Source organism: Chelonia mydas, chromosome 24 (genome assembly GCF_015237465.2).
Source record: "Chelonia mydas isolate rCheMyd1 chromosome 24, rCheMyd1.pri.v2, whole genome shotgun sequence".
NCBI lineage: Eukaryota > Metazoa > Chordata > Testudines > Cheloniidae > Chelonia > Chelonia mydas.
In genome coordinates, this window is record NC_051264.2 from 13,511,425 (window position 1) to 13,531,770 (window position 20,346).

Genomic DNA, 20,346 nt, shown 5'->3' on the forward strand with positions numbered 1-20,346 from the left:
TTACTATTCTTTCTACACATCGGGATGGTTTGTCCCTGTAACCTCAACAAGGATTCTTTAAAATACAGCCAACTCTCCTGGACTCCTTTCCCCCTCATGTTATTCTCCCAGGGGATCCTGCCCATCAGTTCCCGGAGGGAGTCAAAGTCTGCTTTTCTGAAGTCCAGGGTCTGTATTCTGCTGCTCTCCTTTCTTCCCTGTGTTAGGATCCTGAACTCGACCATCTCATGGTCACTGCCTCCTAGGTTCCCATCTACTTTTGCTTCCCCTACTAATTCTTCCCGGTTTGTGAGCAGCAGGTCAAGAAGAGCTCTGCTCCTAGTTGGTTCCTGCAGCACTTGCACCAGGAAATTGTCCCCTACACTTTCCAAAAACTTCCTGGATTGTCTGTGCACTGCTGTATTGCTCTCCCAGCAGATATCAGGGTGATTGAAGTCTCCCATGAGAACCAGGGCCTGCAATCTAGTAACTTCCGTGAGTTGCCGGAAGAATGCCTGGTCCACCTCATCCCCCTGGTCCAGTGGTCTATAGCAGACTCCCACCACATCACCCTTGTTTCTCACACTTCTAAACTTAATCCAGAGACTCTCAGGTTTTTCTGCAGTTTCACACTGGAGCTCTGAGCAGTCATACTGCTCCCTTACATACAATGCAACTCCCCAACCTTTTCTGCCCTGCCTGTCCTTCCTGAACACCTTATATCCATCCATGACAGTACTCCAGTCATGTGAGTTATCCCACCACGTCTCTGTTATTCCAATCACATAATTCCTTGACTGTGCCAGGACTTCCAGTTCTCCCTGCTTGTTTCCCAGGCTTCTTGCATTTGTATATAGGCACTTGAGATAACTCACTGATCGTCCCTCTTTCTCAGTATGAGGCAGGAGCCCTGCCCTCTGGCGCGCTCCTGCTCATGCTTCCTCCTGGTATCCCACTTCCCGACTTACCTCAGGGCTTTGGTCTCCTTCCCCCGGTGAACCTAGTTTAAAGCCCTCCTCACTAGGTTAGCCAGCCTGCTTGCAAAGATGCTCTTCCCTCTCTTCGTTAGGTGGAGCCTGTCTCTGCCTAGCACTCCTCCTTCTTGGAACATCATCCCATGGTCAAAGAATCCAAAGCCTTCTCTCCGACACCACCTGCATAGCCATTCGTTGACTTCCACGATTAGACGGTCTCTTCCCAGGCCTTTTCCTTCCACGGGGAGGATGGACGAGAAGACCACTTGCTCCTCAAACTCCTTTATCCTTCTTCCCAGAGCCATGTAGTCTGCAGTGATCCGCTCAAGGTCATTCTTGGCAGTATCATTGGTGCCCACGTGGAGAAGCAGGAAGGGGTAGCGATCCGAGGGCTTGATGAGTCTTGGCAGTCTCTCCGTCACATCATGAATTCTAGCTCCTGACAAGCAGCAGACTTCTTGGTTTTCCCAGTCAGGGCGGCAGATAGATGACTCAGTCCCCCTGAGGAGAGAGTCCCTGACCACCACCACCCACCTCCTTCTCTTGGGAGCGGTGGTCGTGAAACCCCCATCCCTAGGACAGTGCATCTCATGCCTTCCAATCGGCGGAGTCTTCTTCTGTTCCCTTCCCTCAGATGTATCATCTAGTCCACTCTCCGCCTTAGTACCTGTGGAGAGAACATGAAAACGGTTACATACCTGGATCTGCGCTGCTGGTACATGGACGCTCCCCTTTCTTCTTCTGGAGGTCACATGATGCCAAATTTCTTCACCGTCCTCCTGTCCCCACTGCGCAGCCTGCTCTGAATCTTCAGAACATTGTGCCCGTAGAAGCATATCCTGACGTCTGTCCAGGAAATCTTCAGTTTCTATTTTGCAATGTAGGGTCGATACCTGTTGCTCCAGACCTTGAACCTTCTCTTCCAATATGGAGACCAGCTTGCACTTTTTACAGACAAAGTCGCTTCTGTCCTGTGGAAGAAAGACAAATATGGCACATCCAGTGCAGGTCACAACAGCTGAACACTCCCCATCCATATTACCTTCCTTCTACGAGCTTCCTCAGGAGTTGTAGTAACTACTCAGAGAAGCCAGCGAGACGCAAGCCTCGGTGGGCTCTCCCCAGGCGAACTCCCAGGCAAACTCCCTCTGTTAGCCTCTCTGCTGTTCGCTGCTCCGCTGGTTCGCAGCTGACTGGCTTTTTATAACAGTCAGGCCCACTCAAGGCTCAAAGCACTCCCAATTCACACTTTTCAAACCACCAATCAAGCACACGGTCAAACTGTCAAATGTCCCCACAACAGACACTCAGATACTCACCAACACAGCCTCCTTAATGCAGCCCTTAGTGTACCTCCTCTCAGGCAGATGCCATGGCCCCCTCCTCACGGAAGCTGCTCCCCAATGCCTTTAACTAGCGCAGCCCCCTCCCCCACAGGAGCTGCACCCTAATGGCTCTAACTGACATGGCTCCTTCCCCTGCAGGAGCTGCTCCCTAATGGCTCTGTCCAACACAGCCCCCTCCCCGACAGGGGCCGTTCCCCAACGGCTCTAACGGATGCGGCCCCCTCCCCAACAGGAGCTGGTTCCTAATGGCTCTAGCTGACACAGGCCCAGCATTGCCAGTCTTGTGGCTTTTTCACAAGTGCCAGGGTTTTGCCGGGGGCTGGGGTTCGTCTGGTGATGGCATGAGAAGCTCCAGCCCCATGGTGAAGTCCAGCCCCACTGGTAGCCAGCAAAGGCGCTCCTCTCCACCCACCACTATAATTCAGGGGGGACGGGGAGCAAAGATCCGAGCTGCCCAGGGTGGCTGTGCTCCTTCCCTTCCCCTGTCCCATGAGCAACGGGATGGGACAGCTCCTATGCCCTTCCGCCCTGCAGCACCCACCCTGGGAAAGGGCAAATGGGGGTGAAGAGCCCCAGGAGCTGCCCCCATCCCATTGCAGGCCTCTCTGGGACTTGGGGTGTGTGTGTGAAGAATCCCAGGAGGAGCAGAGGAGAGGCTGTGGGGGGCTGAATTGAGCAGGTGGGAGTCTGGGACTGATGGGGTGGGGGCAGGGGCTGGGACTGAACTGAGGGGGGATTGATTGATGGAGGTGGGGGCTGGGGTGCTGAACTGAGGGGAGCTGTACTGATGGGAGAATGGGGAGCTGAACTGGGGGAGTGGGCTGGGGCCTGGACCGATGGAGGGTGGGCAATGCGGGGGTTACTGAGGTGGCTGAACTGATGGGGTGGGTGGGGAATGGGTGCAGAGAGAACAGAAGGGGGAACTGGGGGACAGGATTAATTATTGCACAGGGGACAGGCAAATGTGGGGGTGACAGCTCCTGCAACAGGGACCAAAATTCCCTTCCCCTGTAAATTTAGGAGAGTGGGCAACACAAATTGTCTCAGACACTCACTGAGAGTTCTAACATCAAAAGACAGTCTGAAAATCACAGTGTAGTCCTTTTTCAAAAAGCTTTTTATGTCTTGGGACCGATCTCATGAGTTTTAGGGTCTGACTCATGATTTTTGATCTCTTGAGATTGGCAATACGGTAGACCCCTCCCCGACAGGGGCGGCTCCCTAACAGCTCTAACCCGCGCCATCCCCCTCCCCCATGGTTGGCCTCACCAATTCCTAGGCTTAGTCCTTTCGAAATCCCAATGAAATCGTTTTTATTCAGTAGTTGCCAATTTGTCACAATCAAAAGGCTTTGAAGAGATGGTCCAATTTCAATGATGTTCTGATGGAAACCATGCAAATTCCAAAACCCACCTGGCCTTCTCCCAGATTGCTGACCTGGCTCTTTGGCATCTTGCCAGGAGGACTGCCTCAGAGCTGGGTCTCCGTTTCCCTTCAGAGAAAATTTTGCAATTGATTAGATTTATTCTAAATTGGGACGGTACCAATTTTTGAAATACTGAAATCCTCCGCCATAAAGAGTTACTTTTCTCCAGCCAGTTCTATCCAACATGATGCTATAAACTATTTCTAGCTCCGATTTGGGACCAGATTCACTGAAAATTTTGGATGGGGCCCATTGCTAATCTGAGCAGAGGACAGAATGAAATGTAAATGACAGACTAGTGCCATCGATTGTGACCTTTGCCCTTTCTTTCTCACCATGAAGGTGAATAACACCAGGGCCCACTTACCCATCTCCCTGAACAGTGGGGCCCTTCGGCTCTATCAGAGTGGCACCTCCCTCATCCTCCACACCGACTTCAACCTCAGGGTGTCCTATGACTGGAACAACCACCTGAGGGTCACCGTCCCTAATGACTTCTCCGACAGCCTGTGCGGCCTGTGTGGCAACTATAATGGGGACCCCTCCGATGACTTCTGGACCCCAGCCGAGGATCCGGATCCCAGTGACATTCTCCAGGAGCAAAGCTGGGCAGTGGAAGATGAGGATCAGTTTTGCTGGCACGATTGCATTGGAGGTTGCAGGCCCTGTGCCATCAGCATAGCTAGAAAGTACAAGGAAGAGGCCTCGTGTGGCCTGATAGCCAAGGTCTCAGATGGGCCCTTCAGCCAGTGCCACACCAAGGTGGATCCTACAGTCTACTTGGACAACTGCGTGTATGATCTGTGCCACAACGACGGCTACAGGAAGGCCCTGTGTGAGGCCCTGAAGGCCTATGCGGATGCCTGCCAGCTGGAGGGGGTCAGGATTGGGGAATGGAGGCAGCTGGCCAGATGTCGTGAGTACAGATTTGAATGCCAACATTATATAAACGGGTCTGAGGGTCAGCACTCCTACATTCTATTCTTCTCCTTAGGCGGGAGTGTGACCTAGTACTTTGAGCAGTGGTTGGGATATGAGGACTCTTGGTTGTACTGTACCTACAGTGTCTCTGCCTATCTGTCTATGTTTCAGAGTAGCAGCCGTGTTAGTCTGAATTCGCAAAAAGAAAAGGAGTACTAGTGGCAACTTAGAGACTAACAAATTTATTTCAGCATAAGCTTTTGTGAGCTACAGCTCACTTCATTGGATGCATTCAGTGGAAAATACAGTGGGGAGATTTATATACGTAGAGAACATGAAACAATGGGTGTTACCATACACACTGTAACCAGAGTGATCACTTAAGGTGAGCTATTACCAGCAGGAGAGCGGGGTGGGGGGGGAACCTTTTGTAGTGATAATCAAGGTGGGCCATTTCTAGCAGTTGACAAGAACATCTGAGGAACAGTGGAGGGTGCGGGACGGGGGGAATAAACATGGGGAAATAGTTTTACTTTGTGTAATGACCCATCCACTCCCAGTCATTGTTCAAGCCTAAGTTAATTGTATCCAGTTTGCAAATTAATTCCAATTCAGCAGTCTCTTGTTGGAGTCTGTTTTTGAAGTTTTTTTGTTGAAGAATTGCAACTTTTAGGTCTGTAATCGAGTGACCAAAGAGATTGAAGTGTTCTGCAGCTGGGTTTTGAATGTTATAATTCTTGACGTCTGATTTGTGTCCGTTTATTCTTTTACGTAGAGACTGTCCAGTTTGACCAATGTACATGGCAGAGGAGCATTGCTGGCACACGATGGCATATATCACATTTGTAGATGTGCAGGTGAATGAGCCTCTGATAGTGTGGCTGATGTGACTAGGCCCTATGATGGTGTCCCCTGAATAGATACGTGGACAGAGTTGGCAGCGGGCTTTGTTGGAAGGATAGGTTCCTGGGTTAGTGATTCTGTTGTGTGGTTTGTGGTTGCTGGTCAGTATTTGCTTCAGGTTGGGGGGCTGTCTGTAAGCAAGGAGTGGCCTGTCTCCCAAGATCTGTGAGAGTGATGGGTTGTCTTTCAGGATAGGTTGTAGATCCTTGATGATGCATTGGAGAGGTTTTAGTTGGGGGCTGAAGGTGATGGCTGGTAATAGCTCACCTTAAGTGTATGGTAACACCCATTGTTTTATGTTCTCTATGTATATAAATCTCCCCACTGTATTTTCCACTGAATGCATCCAATGAAGTGAGCTGTAGCTCACAAAAGCTTACGCTCAAATAAATTTGTTAGTCTCTAAGGTGCCACTAGTACTCCTTGTATCTGTCTATGGTATTTCTAAGACGGCTCTCACTGTGAATATATAACATCTACAGATGACACATGGGAGTCTGAGATAAGATGATGCCAAATTTTAAGTCAATGATCCCTTTATGGGCCTGATCCTTTAAGGTGCCAGGCACCTTCTGCAATGTGATAAGCATCATTTACTCTTCTTGAGGTGAGTGGGATTGAAGAGCTCTCTGTGCCCCATTAGATATGCCCCTTTCTCTATATTTTAATTACTGCTTTTTCATGGAGAGGGTTTGCTGCTAAATCTGTGGGTCCTTCACTCCCCAGCCATGGAGTGCCCCCTGGAGAACAGCCAGTACCAGCTCTGTGGAACAGCCTGCCCAGCCACGTGTGTGGACCAGTCAGCCCCAAGCAGCTGCCAAGACCCCTGTGTGGAAAGCTGCCAGTGCAAGGATGGTTTTGTGCTGAGCCAGGGCAAATGCATCCCCAAGAGCAGCTGTGGGTGCCTGTTCGAGGGGCGTCCCTATGCCCCCAATGAGAGCTTCTGGGTTGACGAGGCATGTGGGACATGGTGCAAGTGCAACGCAGCCACTAGACAAGTTGAATGCGTGGCTGCTAAATGCAAACATTCAGAGAGGTGTGGGCTAGTGAATGGCATAAGGGGCTGTTACCCCTCCAGCTACACCACCTGCTCTGTGACACGGAATCTGAACTACACCACCTTTGATAGACAGAGATACAACTTCCAAGGCACCTGCCATTACCAGCTAACTGCCTTGTGCAAGAAGGCAGAGGAACTGGTGGACTTTGAAGTCTATTTCCAGGAGAACAGTACTACTCCTGTACAGATCAAGGTTTATGAGACCGACATCAGGGTCAGTAATCAATTCCCTGGCAAAATCATGGTGAGTTTCAGAAATCACATCTAGTCTCTAAAACATTTCTGGAAAGTCGCCTTTGTGATCAGAAGTCGGTTGCAGAAAAAGCATAGAAGGATCTTAAAAAACAGGTCAAATATTAACTGGATTCTGATGTGAATGGGGAGCCAGTGGAGAAGCTAGAGGGTTGGGGTGACGTGGTTACACTTCGTCTGTGTGAGAAAGTGTCAATAGCATCCAACATATGTGGGAACCTCGGGAGCTGGGGCTCAGGTAGCACACGGAGGAGGGAACTGCAATAGCCAATGCCAGAGGAAATGAAAGTCTGGTTGGAGGATCCTTCCTAGTCTGGAAAGCAGAGATTCAGGCAGGCCATAGAGGAGAGAGCAGGCCAGATGGGACAAAGATTTCAAGAGGTAGATTATTATTATAGCCATGGGCCAGAGCTCTGTGCTGGGGCGAGAGGTTCCACCACAGGCGAGCGATTTTTCATATCCCATGTGTCTTGCTTTTACAGATGAATGGTTTCCTGATTAATCTTCCCTTCAACCTTGATAAGAAAATCACTATGTATAGAAAGGGCTGGGCCACAGTGATCCAGACAGACTTTGGCCTCAGCGTTACCTATGCCAGGTGGTCAGGACGCACCACGGTGACTCTGCCAGTTACCTACATGGGAGCCGTGTGTGGTCTGTGTGGCAATTTTAACACGGACAGGAAGGACGACATGCTTATGAGGGATGGCACGCTGGCACCAAACCCCATCAGCTTTGGCCAGAGCTGGAAGGTGGGCGACCTCCCAGGATGCTCTGCAGTAATGATACCCCCATGTGCAAGTGTAGAGGCTATTGAAAAACAACAACGAGGTAGCAGAGGGCAGTGTGGGCTCATCCTAGACAAGAGTGGCCCTTTCAAAGGATGTCACAGCAAAGTGGACCCCCATGGATACTTCGTAGACTGCGTGTACGGCTATTGCGTCCTCAGTGGGCGGGAGAGTAACGTTTGTCATGCTGTTGCTGAGTATGCTGAGGCATGTCAGGAAGCTGGAGCTATAGTGCATCCCTGGAGGACTACGAAATTCTGCTGTGAGTCCTCTGTGTTCACTACTGATTGCCCCATGGGGATTGTTAATTCTTGTTGGCTGGTAAATGTTGATCAAAACACTCGCTTATCCTGTTCTGCAGAACATTTTTTAAAGTTGTCCTCTCTGCAAAGGATGGGTACAACACAGGTAGTGGCCATTGGAGCTGTCCCCACTACATGCGCCATCAGTGTGATGTACCTTGGGCCAGAGAAATACTGTCTAGCGATGTAGTGTACTTCATGGCCTGTCTAGTCCCGGGCCTCCCTGCTGAGACTGGGACATCATAAGAGCCTGGACTGGGTGGCTTGGAATTGTGACGTTTTTCTATTAGGAACTGGGCTGGGAACCCACCAACTCATCCCACACAAGCCATCTGTTGGGAATGAATTTTAACCACTACTGACCTGGATTCAAAACAAAAAGCTAGTAGTGAAACCATGAATCCAAGACCCAAACTGGAATCTTAGGCCTTGGAGAGAGATTGTCTGTATCCCATCATCTGATCTCTTGGAGGCAGCCAGTCCTTCAACCTGGGGCTGGACTGCAGTTGGTGCCTTCAATTATTTAACTAAACCAAGGAAATAGAATATTAGGAGCTGGAATGAAGTTGCATCTTCTCGTGATAGTTCATTGTGCACATTGCTAATGCGCTACGTGAGCTAATTCTTTGTTCTAATTACAGATCTGTCCTGTCCCCTGAACAGTCACTACGAATTATGCAGCAGCAGCTGCGATCTGCAATGCAGCAACCTCTATGCCCCAGTGCAATGCACAACCCAGTGTAAGGAAGGCTGTGTGTGTGACGAGAGCTTTGTTCTCAGTGGCGACAGCTGCGTCCCCATTTCCCAGTGCGGATGCCTCCACAGAGGATTTTACTACCAGGCCGGGGAGACCTTCCACCCGAGCGGTTCATGCGAGGAGCAGTGCGTGTGTCTGGCTGGTGGGGAGGTTGTGTGTAAGGCATTCTCCTGCGGCACTGGTGAACAATGCAGGGTGGTGGACGGTGTCCAGAAATGCCACCCATTTGTATCTGCGACCTGTTCTGCCTTTGGCCATTCTCACTACCTCTCTTTCGATGGGGTCCCCTTTGACTTCCAAGGCACCTGCACCTACATCCTGGCCAAGACCTGCACCGATGCCAGCCACTTGACACCATTCACAATCAGCATAAAGAAAGAACCCTGGGGCAGTGGGAATGTCTCCATGGCCACGTTGGTGTCCATTCAGGTGTACGGGATCACACTCACCCTGCTGCAGAACAAACAGGGGCTCATCATGGTAAGGCCTTCTCCAGATCCTGCCTTCTACCTCATGGGGGTAAGGCCAAATGGCTAGTGTCGACATAATTGTCTTTGCCTCTGGGACAGTGTGGCCTAGTGGTCAGAGTGAATTTGGCTGCCCTTCTCTTCAGGGCTAGAAGACCTGATGGAAGGGTTGATACGGATGCCCTCTCTCTCAATGGCCAGAGTCAATAGGACTGCCATGCCTCTCAGGGCTGTGCCACCCAATGCCCAGACTCAGAGAGGTGCCCTCACTTGCGGGGCAATAAGGCCTTGTGGCCAGAGTTGGTAGGGTTGTTCTTACCCATAGGATGGTAAGGCCTTGTGGCCAGAGCCAATGGGGTTGCCCTTATCCACAGGGCAGTAAGGACAAGTGGCCAGAGCCAGTGGGGTTGCCCTTATCCACAGGGCAGTGAGGCCTAGCAGCCAGAGCCAATGGGCAACCATCTGACGGGGCGGGGGAGGGAGTACCAGGGTAGGACGGCCTCCACCAGGTCCCGGCCCAGGTTCCCTGAGTCAGTGGGGCTCCAACTGAAACATGCTGACTTCCCAAAGGACTACAGCTCGTCCCCCCTGGGCCACTTCCTTCAGTGTCTCTTGGAGCAGTAGTCAGGGTGTCCTCTGGGTTTCTGGGCTTCTCGACGCATGCAGTTCCCAGTGACTCTGATCCCTCTTGGGCATTGGTAGGTATCCAGGCATCTGTCTGGGTCTTGGTGCCTCTGGCTTCCACGGTCAGGGGCTCCAGCTGTTCTTAAAAACCTCCAGTGTTGGAGATTTCATTCCCTCTCTAGGCAATTTATTCTAGTGCTTAACCACCCTGAGAGTTAGGAAGTTTTTCTTAATGTCCAACCTAAACCTCCCTTACTGCAATTTAAGCCCATTGCTTCTTGTCCTATCCTCAGAGATTAAAGAGAACAATTTTCACCCTCCTCCTTGTAACAACCTTTTATGTACTTGAAAACTGTTATCATGTCCCCTCTCAGTCTTCTCTTCTCCAGACTAAACAAACCCAATTTTTTCAATCTTTCCTCATAGGTCATGTTTTCTAGACCTATATTCATTGTTGTTGCTCTCCTCTGGGCTTTTTCCAGTTATTCACATTTTTCTCGAAATGTGGCCCCCCAGAACAGGACACAATATGCCACTTGAGGCCTTATCAGCATGGAATAGAGCGTAAGAATTACTTCTCATCTCTTGCTTACAACACTCCTGCTAATACATCCCAGAATGATGTTCGCTTTTTTTGCAGCAGTGTTACACTGTTGACTCATGTTTAGCTTGTGATCCACCATAGCCCTCAGATCGCTTTCCACAGTACTCCTTCCTAGGCAGTCATTTCCCATTTGTAGAAAGTGAAAGTCCAGTTGTGCCAGAGGAGCAAAGCTGTTGATCACAGACTTCATCCTGAAGCTTTTATCAATCTTTAATATACCCTCTACTTCAAGGATCAGCAACACTTGAGTATGATTTTAGATGATGGTGGGGACTTGACCACTCTGGCTTGTACCAAATAGCCACATCTCCTCGAATTAAAGACATCTCAGAGGAAATGACTAGATGTATAAGATAAAGGCCAACTGGACCCTGAAAGTGCTAACTATCAACATAAATGACTCTGTCACCAAGAATAAATTTGATAACCTTTATGGCCGCTGAGAGTTTCTATTGATGGCATTAACCTTGTCACGGATGTCATGATCGCTGGAGAAGTGGCCATTGTGGCAGTGTCACAGGGTGCTCTACTCACTGCAGGTGGCGCCTCCTTCTGACTGTTCTGGGAATTAGCTCTCTTCCATGTCTAATGTCTCCCCTTGTGGTCTCTCCCTCTCTTTCACTCTGGGGCCCCGCTCTTGCTCCAGAAGCTGCAGCTTCCTCTTTGTGACTCATCCTCTGGCCAGGTCACTATGTGGTTTCTCCTTCCGGGGTATAGGGTCTCCCTGGACCCGCTGTCCAGGCAATGCCACTCTGTCAGTGGCTGGCAGGAGAACCTGGGCCTTCCCACTACTCTGGCTTCTGGCTCAGGGACTCTACAACATGCAGCCATAGTCTAATCAGTCCCCAGCCTTGCTGCTGTCTCCCTAGGCTGCTTCCTCCTCTGCTTCCCACAATCTTTCTTCTCCATCCTTCTCTCTTCTGGGTATGCGCTTCCCTCAAGGCCAGGCTCCTGGAGTCCAACTCCTTCCCTGGGGTCCCTCCTTCCCGCTCTAATACACAAACTTTCTCACTGCCACCCTTTCTGTTGCCAGCTTCCTGGCTTTATACTAGCCCAGGTCACACCCACTCAGCTGAATTTCATCCTCCAATCAGAGGTTGCTCCTCCAGCTTAATCCTCTCACGTGTGGCCTATCACACTAATTGGTTCCTTACTTAGCTTCCTTCGCCCTTTTGGGGCTGGTGTGGCGAGAGCACCCCATCACAGGCAGGCTATGGTGATGGTGGCAAAGGTTATGCTCAAGCCTTGAGGAGCTTTGGAAGAAGGGTCTTCATCATGGAAATTGATCCAATTAATTACGTAGTATCTCCCCTTGTTGGAAGGCAGTTGAATATATTGAAGATAAATACTGAGACCTTGAATGGGATTTGATGTTCTGTGGGGAGCCAATGTAGGGAGTGGAGGAGAGGTGTGATGTGTTCACAGTGGACAGTGCTTCTGAGGAGATAAACTCCAGCATTCTTCACCAGCTGGAGTAAGAGCTGAAGGCTCTTTCCACAGCTATATCACTTGTTGCAGTCCAGCCAAGAGGTGACAAAGGCATAAATAACTGAAGCCAGGTCATCCTCTGCCAGGATGGGATGTAATCTCACAGCCAACTGGTACTGCAGGCGAATTCTGTGCCAAAAAATTAAAAATTCTGAACACAATATTTTATAATCATGCAAAATTCTGCATATTTATTTGTCAAAATAACATTATATACTCATGCCAATTTCAATTATTTTGGGAATTTATTTCAAAATACCTGTCAGCAAGTATGTCTGTAACAATACACACACACAAAAATTCCACCAGGAGCAGAGAGTTAAAGAAACCCCTATGACAATCCAGTATCATGTTTCTCTGCCCCCTCCTCTCCCCAAGAGCCCAGCCACAGGGCCCACCCCCCAGCCCAGACACCCACACCCCTCCCCCCAGAGCCCCACTGCAGGGCTCCCCCAACCCAGACACCCGCTCCTCCTACCCCTCAGAGCCCAGGGATCCAGAGGGAGAACCAGCCTGATGCTGGGTTCCAGACCTGTATGGAGTTTCCTGCACACCTCCTTCCTTCAGGGCCTGCTGAGAACGGGGAAGCCTGCAGCTCCCTCCCCCTCCTCCTGGTCTTCTATTTGTGAGCTGGGCTCTGCTGGGTCCAGTGGCCCTTAGTGGCGGCCAGCAGCTCTGCAGCCCATTTCAGGGGGAGGAAGGAAATTCTGTGCGCACAACATTAATTTCTGCACAAATTCTGCATTGCGAGTGGCGGAGAATTCCCCCAGAAGTAAACTGGAGATGGTAGAAAGCATTAGTCATGGATGTTGCTATGTGAGAGCTTTTGTTGGGCAAGCTGAGTGTCCTGCAGCTCAGATGTATCTTCTCTGCCTCTCTTCTTGATTCATACCGCATATTTATTAATATTAATTATTTGGGAACCCCCTCTACATACCTTATATTTTGCAAACATGGGATGAAATTCCTCCCTATGGGAACTCCATTGGCCTCTCTGTTGAAGAATCTGTCTCAAGATCAATTCCCCTGAGAGGCCTGTAGTTTACCTTGGAACAAATAGAACTTGACATATAGGAAATTGGTTCAGACAGGAGAGGGAGGGAAATGGTGAATGGAGAAGGATTCATGAGAAAAGTGGGGTTTAGGAGAGAGGGGGAGATGGAAAAGAAGTGAGAAACTATTTTGAGTGCAGGAGTTGTCATGTTAAGGAGGTGTGGACCAAACATGGGTGGAGGAGATAGGGATGGAAAAGAGAGAGGATCAGGAGGGAGGCAGGTGGGTGGATAGGGAGGTGAGAGAAGAGATGTAGGCCAGGGTAATAATGTCAAGAGCTTGGAAGAGGAGGATAAGTCATTCCAAAGTGAAATCTGGAGTCATGGGTCATTCTGGGTTTACTCCATGGTGTGAGCGAGAGCAGAATCTGAAAACGCATTGTCCCCGCCCCTGCCCAGTGTCCACTCCCCCTTCTCACAGGGGAATGCTCTGTCTTGGACAGGTGGATGGGGTGTTCCACAACCTCCCAGTGATCACGGCCAACAGGCGGCTCCAAGCATATCAGCATGGTACTAACATCCTGGTGCAAACTGACTTTGGCCTCATTGTGAGTTACGACCTGGTTTACCAGGCCAGAGTCACCGTTCCACAGCGATACCAGGGCCACACATGTGGCCTGTGCGGGAACTACAGTGGAAGGCAGGACAGCAAGTTCCTGCTCCCCAATGGCAGGACAGCCTCTGATGTGGCAGCATTTGGCTCTGCTTGGGAAGTCCAGGTCCCAGGAGCATCATGTGCAGACAGATGTGCTGGGAACAGCTGTCCAGTTTGTGAGGAGAGGAAGAAGGACATCTTCAAACAGCACCACTACTGCGGGTTGCTCACAGACCCCGATGGCCCCTTCACTGCCTGCCACGGCACGGTCAGCCCCAGTGTGTATCTGAGCAACTGCCTGTATGATGTGTGCCTGGGAAACGGGGACTCCCAGGTCCTGTGCCAGAACATCCACAGCTACATGACAGCCTGCCAAGAGGCTAAGGTCACCATCCCGCCCTGGAGGAGCCCCTCCTTCTGCCGTAAGTCCATGATACTGATGGAGCTCAGGTAGCCAAGGTGCTCTGGGTGCGGGACAAAAGGGGAGAGGGAGACAGCATTTATGGGAACAAAATTCCAGACTTCTGGGATTCTTCATAGACTCTTTCAGTGTGAACCAACAACCTCAGGTGTCCTTGTCCTCTCCTTCCTGTGCTGTTCTCCTCTCCTTTATGTCTCCTCCCTCTAGCCCGTGGTATGAGATCTGTCCAGCCAATAATTATTCCTCTCTCCATTTAAGCTGTGAGCTGCCCTGCCAACAGCCACTATGAGGTCTGTGCTGACCTCTGCACTGTCACCTGTGCTGGAAACATCATAGACTGCCCGGAGACCTGTGCTGAAGGCTGCCAATGTGATGATGGCTTCTTCTTTGACGGCCAGGGCTGTGTGACTCAGGAGCGCTGTGGATGCTTTGAACAGGGGAGATACTATGAGGTAGCACCTCAAGTGGTCTGGGTCTGATTTAATTTTTGCTTTATACACATCTTAAATCCTACACTCGTCAGGGATAGGGTTTTCTATAATGGATCAGAGCATTGGCCCATCCAACCTCGCATCCCAGCTCTGCTAGTACTCAATGCCCAAAGTTCCAAAAAAGGCAAGAAGATGAAACGCACTTTGCTTGTTATGGAGAAATGGAGTCACAGAGAGGGGCAGTGACTTGCTCATGGCCACACAATGAGCCAGGAGCAGAAGGCAGGATAGAACCTAGGTGTTGTTCCTAGCCCTCAGACCAGCACTTAACCCATTGGAATAATAGAATCACAGGGTGAAAGGAACCACGAGAGGTCATCTAGTCCGGTCCCTTGCACTCATGGCAGGACTCATTGACAGAACAAGAAGCAATGGTCTCAAGTTGCAGTGGGGGAGATCTGGGTTGGATATTAGGAAACACTAATTCACTAGGAGGGTGGTGAAGCACTGGAATGCGTTACCTAGGGAGGTGGTGGAATCTCCATCCTTAGAGGTTTTTAAGGCCCAGCTTGACAAAGCCCTGGCTGGGATGATTTAGTTGGTGTTGGTCCTGCTTTGAGCAGGGGGTTGGACTATATGACCTCCTGAGGTCCCTTCCAGCCCTGAGATTCTATGATTCTATGATTCTATCCACAAGGCTTGTTACCCTGTCAAAGAAAGCGATCAGACAGCCTTTAGACAGAGAAATAATGTTATGACACAATATGCATATTCACACACCTCATCACAGAGTTTTGGGTTTAGCACTGCCAGAAATATTATAAATAATTGTTTCCAGTTCCATTGCAATATTTCCCCTTTTCCAAACATCCCCTTAGCCCAGTCAGACGGTCCTGATGAACGACTGCCAGCAAAGCTGCACCTGTGTTTCCACCCAAGGGGTGACCTGCGAAGCCCATAGCTGCTCCAGAGGAGAAACCTGCCAGATCAGAGATGGCGTCATGGGCTGCATCAGCCAAGGTAAAGGACAGTCACTGATTGAACATGCCTGAGGGGTTATTGCACAAGCAGTGAGTAAAGTAGTTGTGATTGGTTTCAGAGTAGCAGCCGTGTTAGTCTGTATTCACAAAAAGAAAAGGAGTACTTGTGGCACCTTAGAGACTAACAAATTTATTTGAGCATAAGCTTTCGTGAGCTACAGCTCACTTCATCGGATGCATTCAGTGGAAAATACAGTGGGGAAATACAGCTCTCGTCCCCTAATGCCACTACTCTACTTGCGCTACATTGATGACATCTTCATCATCTGGACCCATGGAAAAGAAGCCCTTGAGGAATTCCACCATGATTTCAACAATTTCCATCTCACCATCAACCTCAGCCTGGACCAGTCCACACAAGATATCCACTTCCTGGACACTATGGTGCTAATAAGCGATGGTCACATAAACACCACCCTATACCGGAAACCTACTGACCGCTATTCCTACCTACATGCCTCCAGCTTTCATCCAGACCACACCACACGATCCGTTGTCTCCAGCCAAGCTCTACGATAAAACCACATTTGCTCCAACCCCTCAGACAGAGTCAAACACCTACAAGATCTCTATCAAGTGTTCTTACAACTACAATACCCACCTGCTGAAGTGAAGAAACAGATTGACAGAGCCAGAAGAGTACCCAGAAGTCACCTACTACAGGACAGGCCCAACAAAGAAAATAACAGACCACTAGCCACTAGCCATCACCTTTAGCCCCCAACTAAAACCTCTCCAACTCATCATCAAGGATCTACAACCTATCCTGAAGGACAACCCATCACTCTCACAGATCTTGGGAGACAGGCCAGTCCTTGCCTACAGACAGCCGCCCAACCTGAAGCAAATACTCACCAGCAACCACACACCACACAACAGAACCACTAACCCAGGAACCTATCCTTGCAACAAAGACCGCTGCCAACTGTGTCCACATATCTATTCAGGGAACATCATCATAGGGCCTAATCACATCAGCCACACTATCAGAGGCTCGTTCACCTGCACATCTACCAATGTGATATATGCCATCATGTGCCAGCAATGCCCCTCTGCCATGTACATTGGTCAAACTGGACAGTCTCTACGTAAAAGAATAAACGGACACAAATCAGACGTCAAGAATTATAATATTCAAAAACCAGTCGCAGAACACTTCAATCTCTTTGGTCACTCGATTACAGACCTAAAAGTTGCAGTTCTTCAACAAAAAAACTTCAAAAACAGACTCCAACAAGAGACTGCTGAATTGGAATTAATTTGCAAACTGGATACAATTAACTTAGGCTTGAATAGAGACTGGGAGTGGATAGGTCATTACACAAAGTAAAACTATTTCCCCATGTTTATTGCCCCCGTCCCCCACCCTCCACTGTTCCTCAGACGTTCTTGTCAACTGCTAGAAATGGCCCACCTTGATTACCACTACAAAAGTTTCCCCCCCCCCGACCCCTCTCTCCTGCTGGTAATAGCTCACCTTAAGTGATCACGCTGGTTACAGTGTGTATGGTAACACCCATTGTTTCATGTTCTCTATGTGTATAAATCTCCCCACTGTATTTTCCACTGAATGCATCCGATGAAGTGAGCTGTAGCTCACGAAAGCTTATGCTCAAATAAATTTGTTAGTCTCTAAGGTGCCACAAGTACTCCTTTTCTAGTTGTGATTATGTCTCCTCACCCTTTTGACTTTCTCTTCCCCTTTATGTAGCCACGAACCCCAAGCCATATTACAGAATTTCAACTTGAAAGATGCAAATCCTTGTTGGATCAGGGTGTCTGCTGTGTCCTGCTTCTGGCATACACAGCGGAGTAGGATGCGCAGTTGTCAGGGATCTTATTAAAACCTGGGGGCTGCTCAAAATGGAGCCTACTGGCTGTAGCCCCATAGGGGCCATCAGTCAGCTGGGCAGTGTCAGAGCCCATCACATCCCAGCCGCTCTCCTTTGCCTGTTTAATGCTTCCCCCAACATGCCCCTCTGGGTTGCACCACCTCTGCTGGGCACTGGTGGGAGGGAGACACAGGAGATCCCTTTGCTGGTTCTATGCCAGGAAAGGTGTCACCCAGGCAGGGATTTCCTCAACAGGGGACTAGTGAGAAATTTACTAGTGCATGGGAATAGATAGATAGAGTGTATGGGGATAGATAGGTAGATAGGTATATTGGGTATATGGGGATAGATAGATAGATAGATCATTTGGTCCATTTCACAAACAGGCTAGATTAAGAAATAGGATCCAAGGACACTAAATTTCATCCTGGTTTTCACACCACTCTCAGCCCCCTCTCTGCTCTCATATATAACTGATTAGTCTGGTTTTTCTTGTCTTTCTATTGTCGTTCCCCTCTAGATATTCCAAAGCCATCGTGCAGTGTGGTCCGCTGCAGAGAAGGAACTATTTGCAAGATGATAAATGGGCAGCCAGAGTGTGTGCTAGTCTCTCAGGCCACGTGCTGGGCTGGGGGTTACTTGCATTACCACACCTTCGATGGACGGGTGTATGATTTCCACGGCACCTGCAACTACACAGTGGCCAAGACCTGCAGGGATGACTCCGTCCTGCCCTCCTTCCACGTCATAGCCGAGAGCGAGAACAGTGGAAACACACAGGTTTTCTACATTGGGTCGGTGACTGTCCAGGTGGATGGAGTCACCGTCACAGCCTCCAGGACTGAGGTCGGCTTTGTGTGGGTGAGTGCTTGGCACACACGTCACCTTGCTCCTATGCTCACCCTGTAGGCTTTACTAAATAGAGGGCAGGAAACTGCACTCCCGACCTCCATGTAGAATTGCAAGCTAGACAAAATCTGGTGTGGTCAGTACATAGATAGGCTACCTTGAAAAAAATACCCCAAGGTGTTGCAGTGGGTATTATTATTGATTTAGTAGGAGCTCTGCCACTGTATCTGTGCTGTCACCCACATACCAGCACTTTGATAGGGGGCGCTGTACTATTTAGATGTGTAGGTGTCTCAGTAGCAGACCTTTCTCCCGAGTTAATATTAAGCCCAATGCCCAGCAGGGCACTGGTGAGAGTTCTGTGGTAGGGAGCGGTCTGGATACCAAGTACAGAGCACTCTCCCCTTGCAGTTAGTGCTGACCCCAATGTCCATCATGGCGCTAGCAGGTGCTGTGTGGCAGGGAGTGGTGTGGGGGGGTCAGTCGGGGGTGCTGTCCCGTCAGAGTCGCACTGATCCCAATCTGGCGCTAGAGGGTGCTGTGCTGAGGGGAGCAGGTTGGGTGGCTTAGTATAAGGAGCTGTCAGCTCTGTCACAAGCACATAGGATCTACACACCAGATAAAGTGTAGATGTGAACATTTGGTCATTACATATCCCACAGCATGTCATGCAGGAGCAGGGCAAATCCCAGCTCCACTGAGTCCATCCTTCCGCAAATTCCCCAGCAGTTTCTAATGTAACAGGGATTCCTCTGAGAGCCCACCTGAGGAGAATCCCCACTATTGGATCCAGGAGGACATGCCTGAGCTCTAAGCTATGGGGAAACTCTGAGGCACATCTCGGCAGCTCAGGGCCTTTGAACTACAGAGCCATCTCCAACCTGAGGTACCTCAGGAGCCCCGGTACATTGTAGTCAGCTCCTAGAGACCTCTCATCCCTCAGGTGATGCTGCTAACAGCTGTCACCAATGCAGCCCCCTCTTTCAGTGGAGCCGCTCCTTAACAGCTCTAACCAATGCAGTCCCTGTCATTTACAGCAGCTGCCAGCAATTCTTATTGCCAGCCCTTTCATCTACAATGGGCTATACTGAAATCATGGGTCCAATATTGGAATTGTTCGGAAAAATTCCAATCAATAGTAATGGAACCACCTCATAATTTTCACTGAATCTGGACCCAAATCTGAACCAATAGTAAATTATAGCATCATACTAGATAGAGGTGGCTGGAGAAAGTTAATTCCATTTGGGAGAGGATTTCAATTATTTGAAAATGAGCTTCATTCCAATATGGAATGAAAACCCAAAATTACTAAATTTTCTGGGAAGGGGAATGGAGTCCTGGCTCCAGGTCAGTCTTTGGAATCTACTTAGTTTCCATCAAACCTTTTGATTTTGAAGAATAGGCAAATACTAGTGAAAAACTGTGTCTGAGAAGAGGTCACTTTGTAAATGAAAGACCCTGTGCACTCGATTCTGACCTTTGCCCTTTCTTTCTCACTGGGAAGGTGAATAACACCAGGGCCCACTTACCCATCTCCCTGAACAACGGGGCCCTTCGGCTCTATCAGAGCGGCACCTCCCTCGTCCTCCGCACCAACTTCAACCTCAGGGTGTCCTATGACTGGAACAACCACCTGAGGGTCACCGTCCCTAATGACTTCTCCGACAGCCTGTGCGGCCTGTGTGGCAACTATAATGGGGACCCCTCCGATGACTTCCGGACCTCAGAAGGGGACCGGGCTCGCAGTGTCGCCGCCCTGGGGAAAAGCTGGGCAGTGGAAGATGAGGATCAGTTTTGCTGGCACGATTGCATTGGAGGTTGCAGGCCCTGTGCCGCCAGCATAGCCAGAAAGTACAAGGAAGAGGCCTCGTGCGGCCTGATAGCCAAGGTCTCAGATGGGCCCTTCAGCCAGTGCCACACCAAGGTGGATCCTACAGTCTACTTGGACAACTGCGTGTACGATCTGTGCCACAGCGACGGCTACAGGAAGGCCCTGTGTGAGGCCCTGAAGGCCTATGCGGACGCTTGCCAGCTGGAGGGGGTCAGGATTGGGGAATGGAGGCAACTGGCCAGATGCTGTGAGTACAGATTTGAATGCCAAGGTCTATGGTCTGCTGGTTAGACCGGGGAGCCTGGGGCTCAGCACTCTTGAGTTCTAGCCCTGGTGTTGGGATGGGCGTGATCGAGTGGTTTGGGATTGAGTAATGATTGGGAAATCAGGAGTTCTAGCCC

The 20,346-nt window shown here is 49.8% G+C and overlaps 1 protein-coding gene across 1 annotated transcript in view; it reads left to right on the top strand.

Annotated features, from left to right (window-relative positions):
• LOC122463784 (IgGFc-binding protein-like) overlaps window positions 1-20,236 on the top strand; it is a 31,000-nt gene extending 10,764 nt beyond the window's left edge. The window contains exons 5-13 of the mRNA XM_043535579.1: window positions 4,068-4,641; window positions 6,276-6,853; window positions 7,344-7,911; window positions 8,593-9,188; window positions 13,387-13,960; window positions 14,218-14,411; window positions 15,269-15,410; window positions 17,783-18,123; window positions 19,619-20,236. Of these exons, the coding sequence (XP_043391514.1) occupies window positions 4,068-4,641; window positions 6,276-6,853; window positions 7,344-7,911; window positions 8,593-9,188; window positions 13,387-13,960; window positions 14,218-14,411; window positions 15,269-15,410; window positions 17,783-18,123; window positions 19,619-20,236 (4,185 nt within the window). The remainder of the gene's footprint in view (window positions 1-4,067; window positions 4,642-6,275; window positions 6,854-7,343; window positions 7,912-8,592; window positions 9,189-13,386; window positions 13,961-14,217; window positions 14,412-15,268; window positions 15,411-17,782; window positions 18,124-19,618) is intronic.
• The last annotated feature ends 110 nt before the right edge of the window (window positions 20,237-20,346 follow it).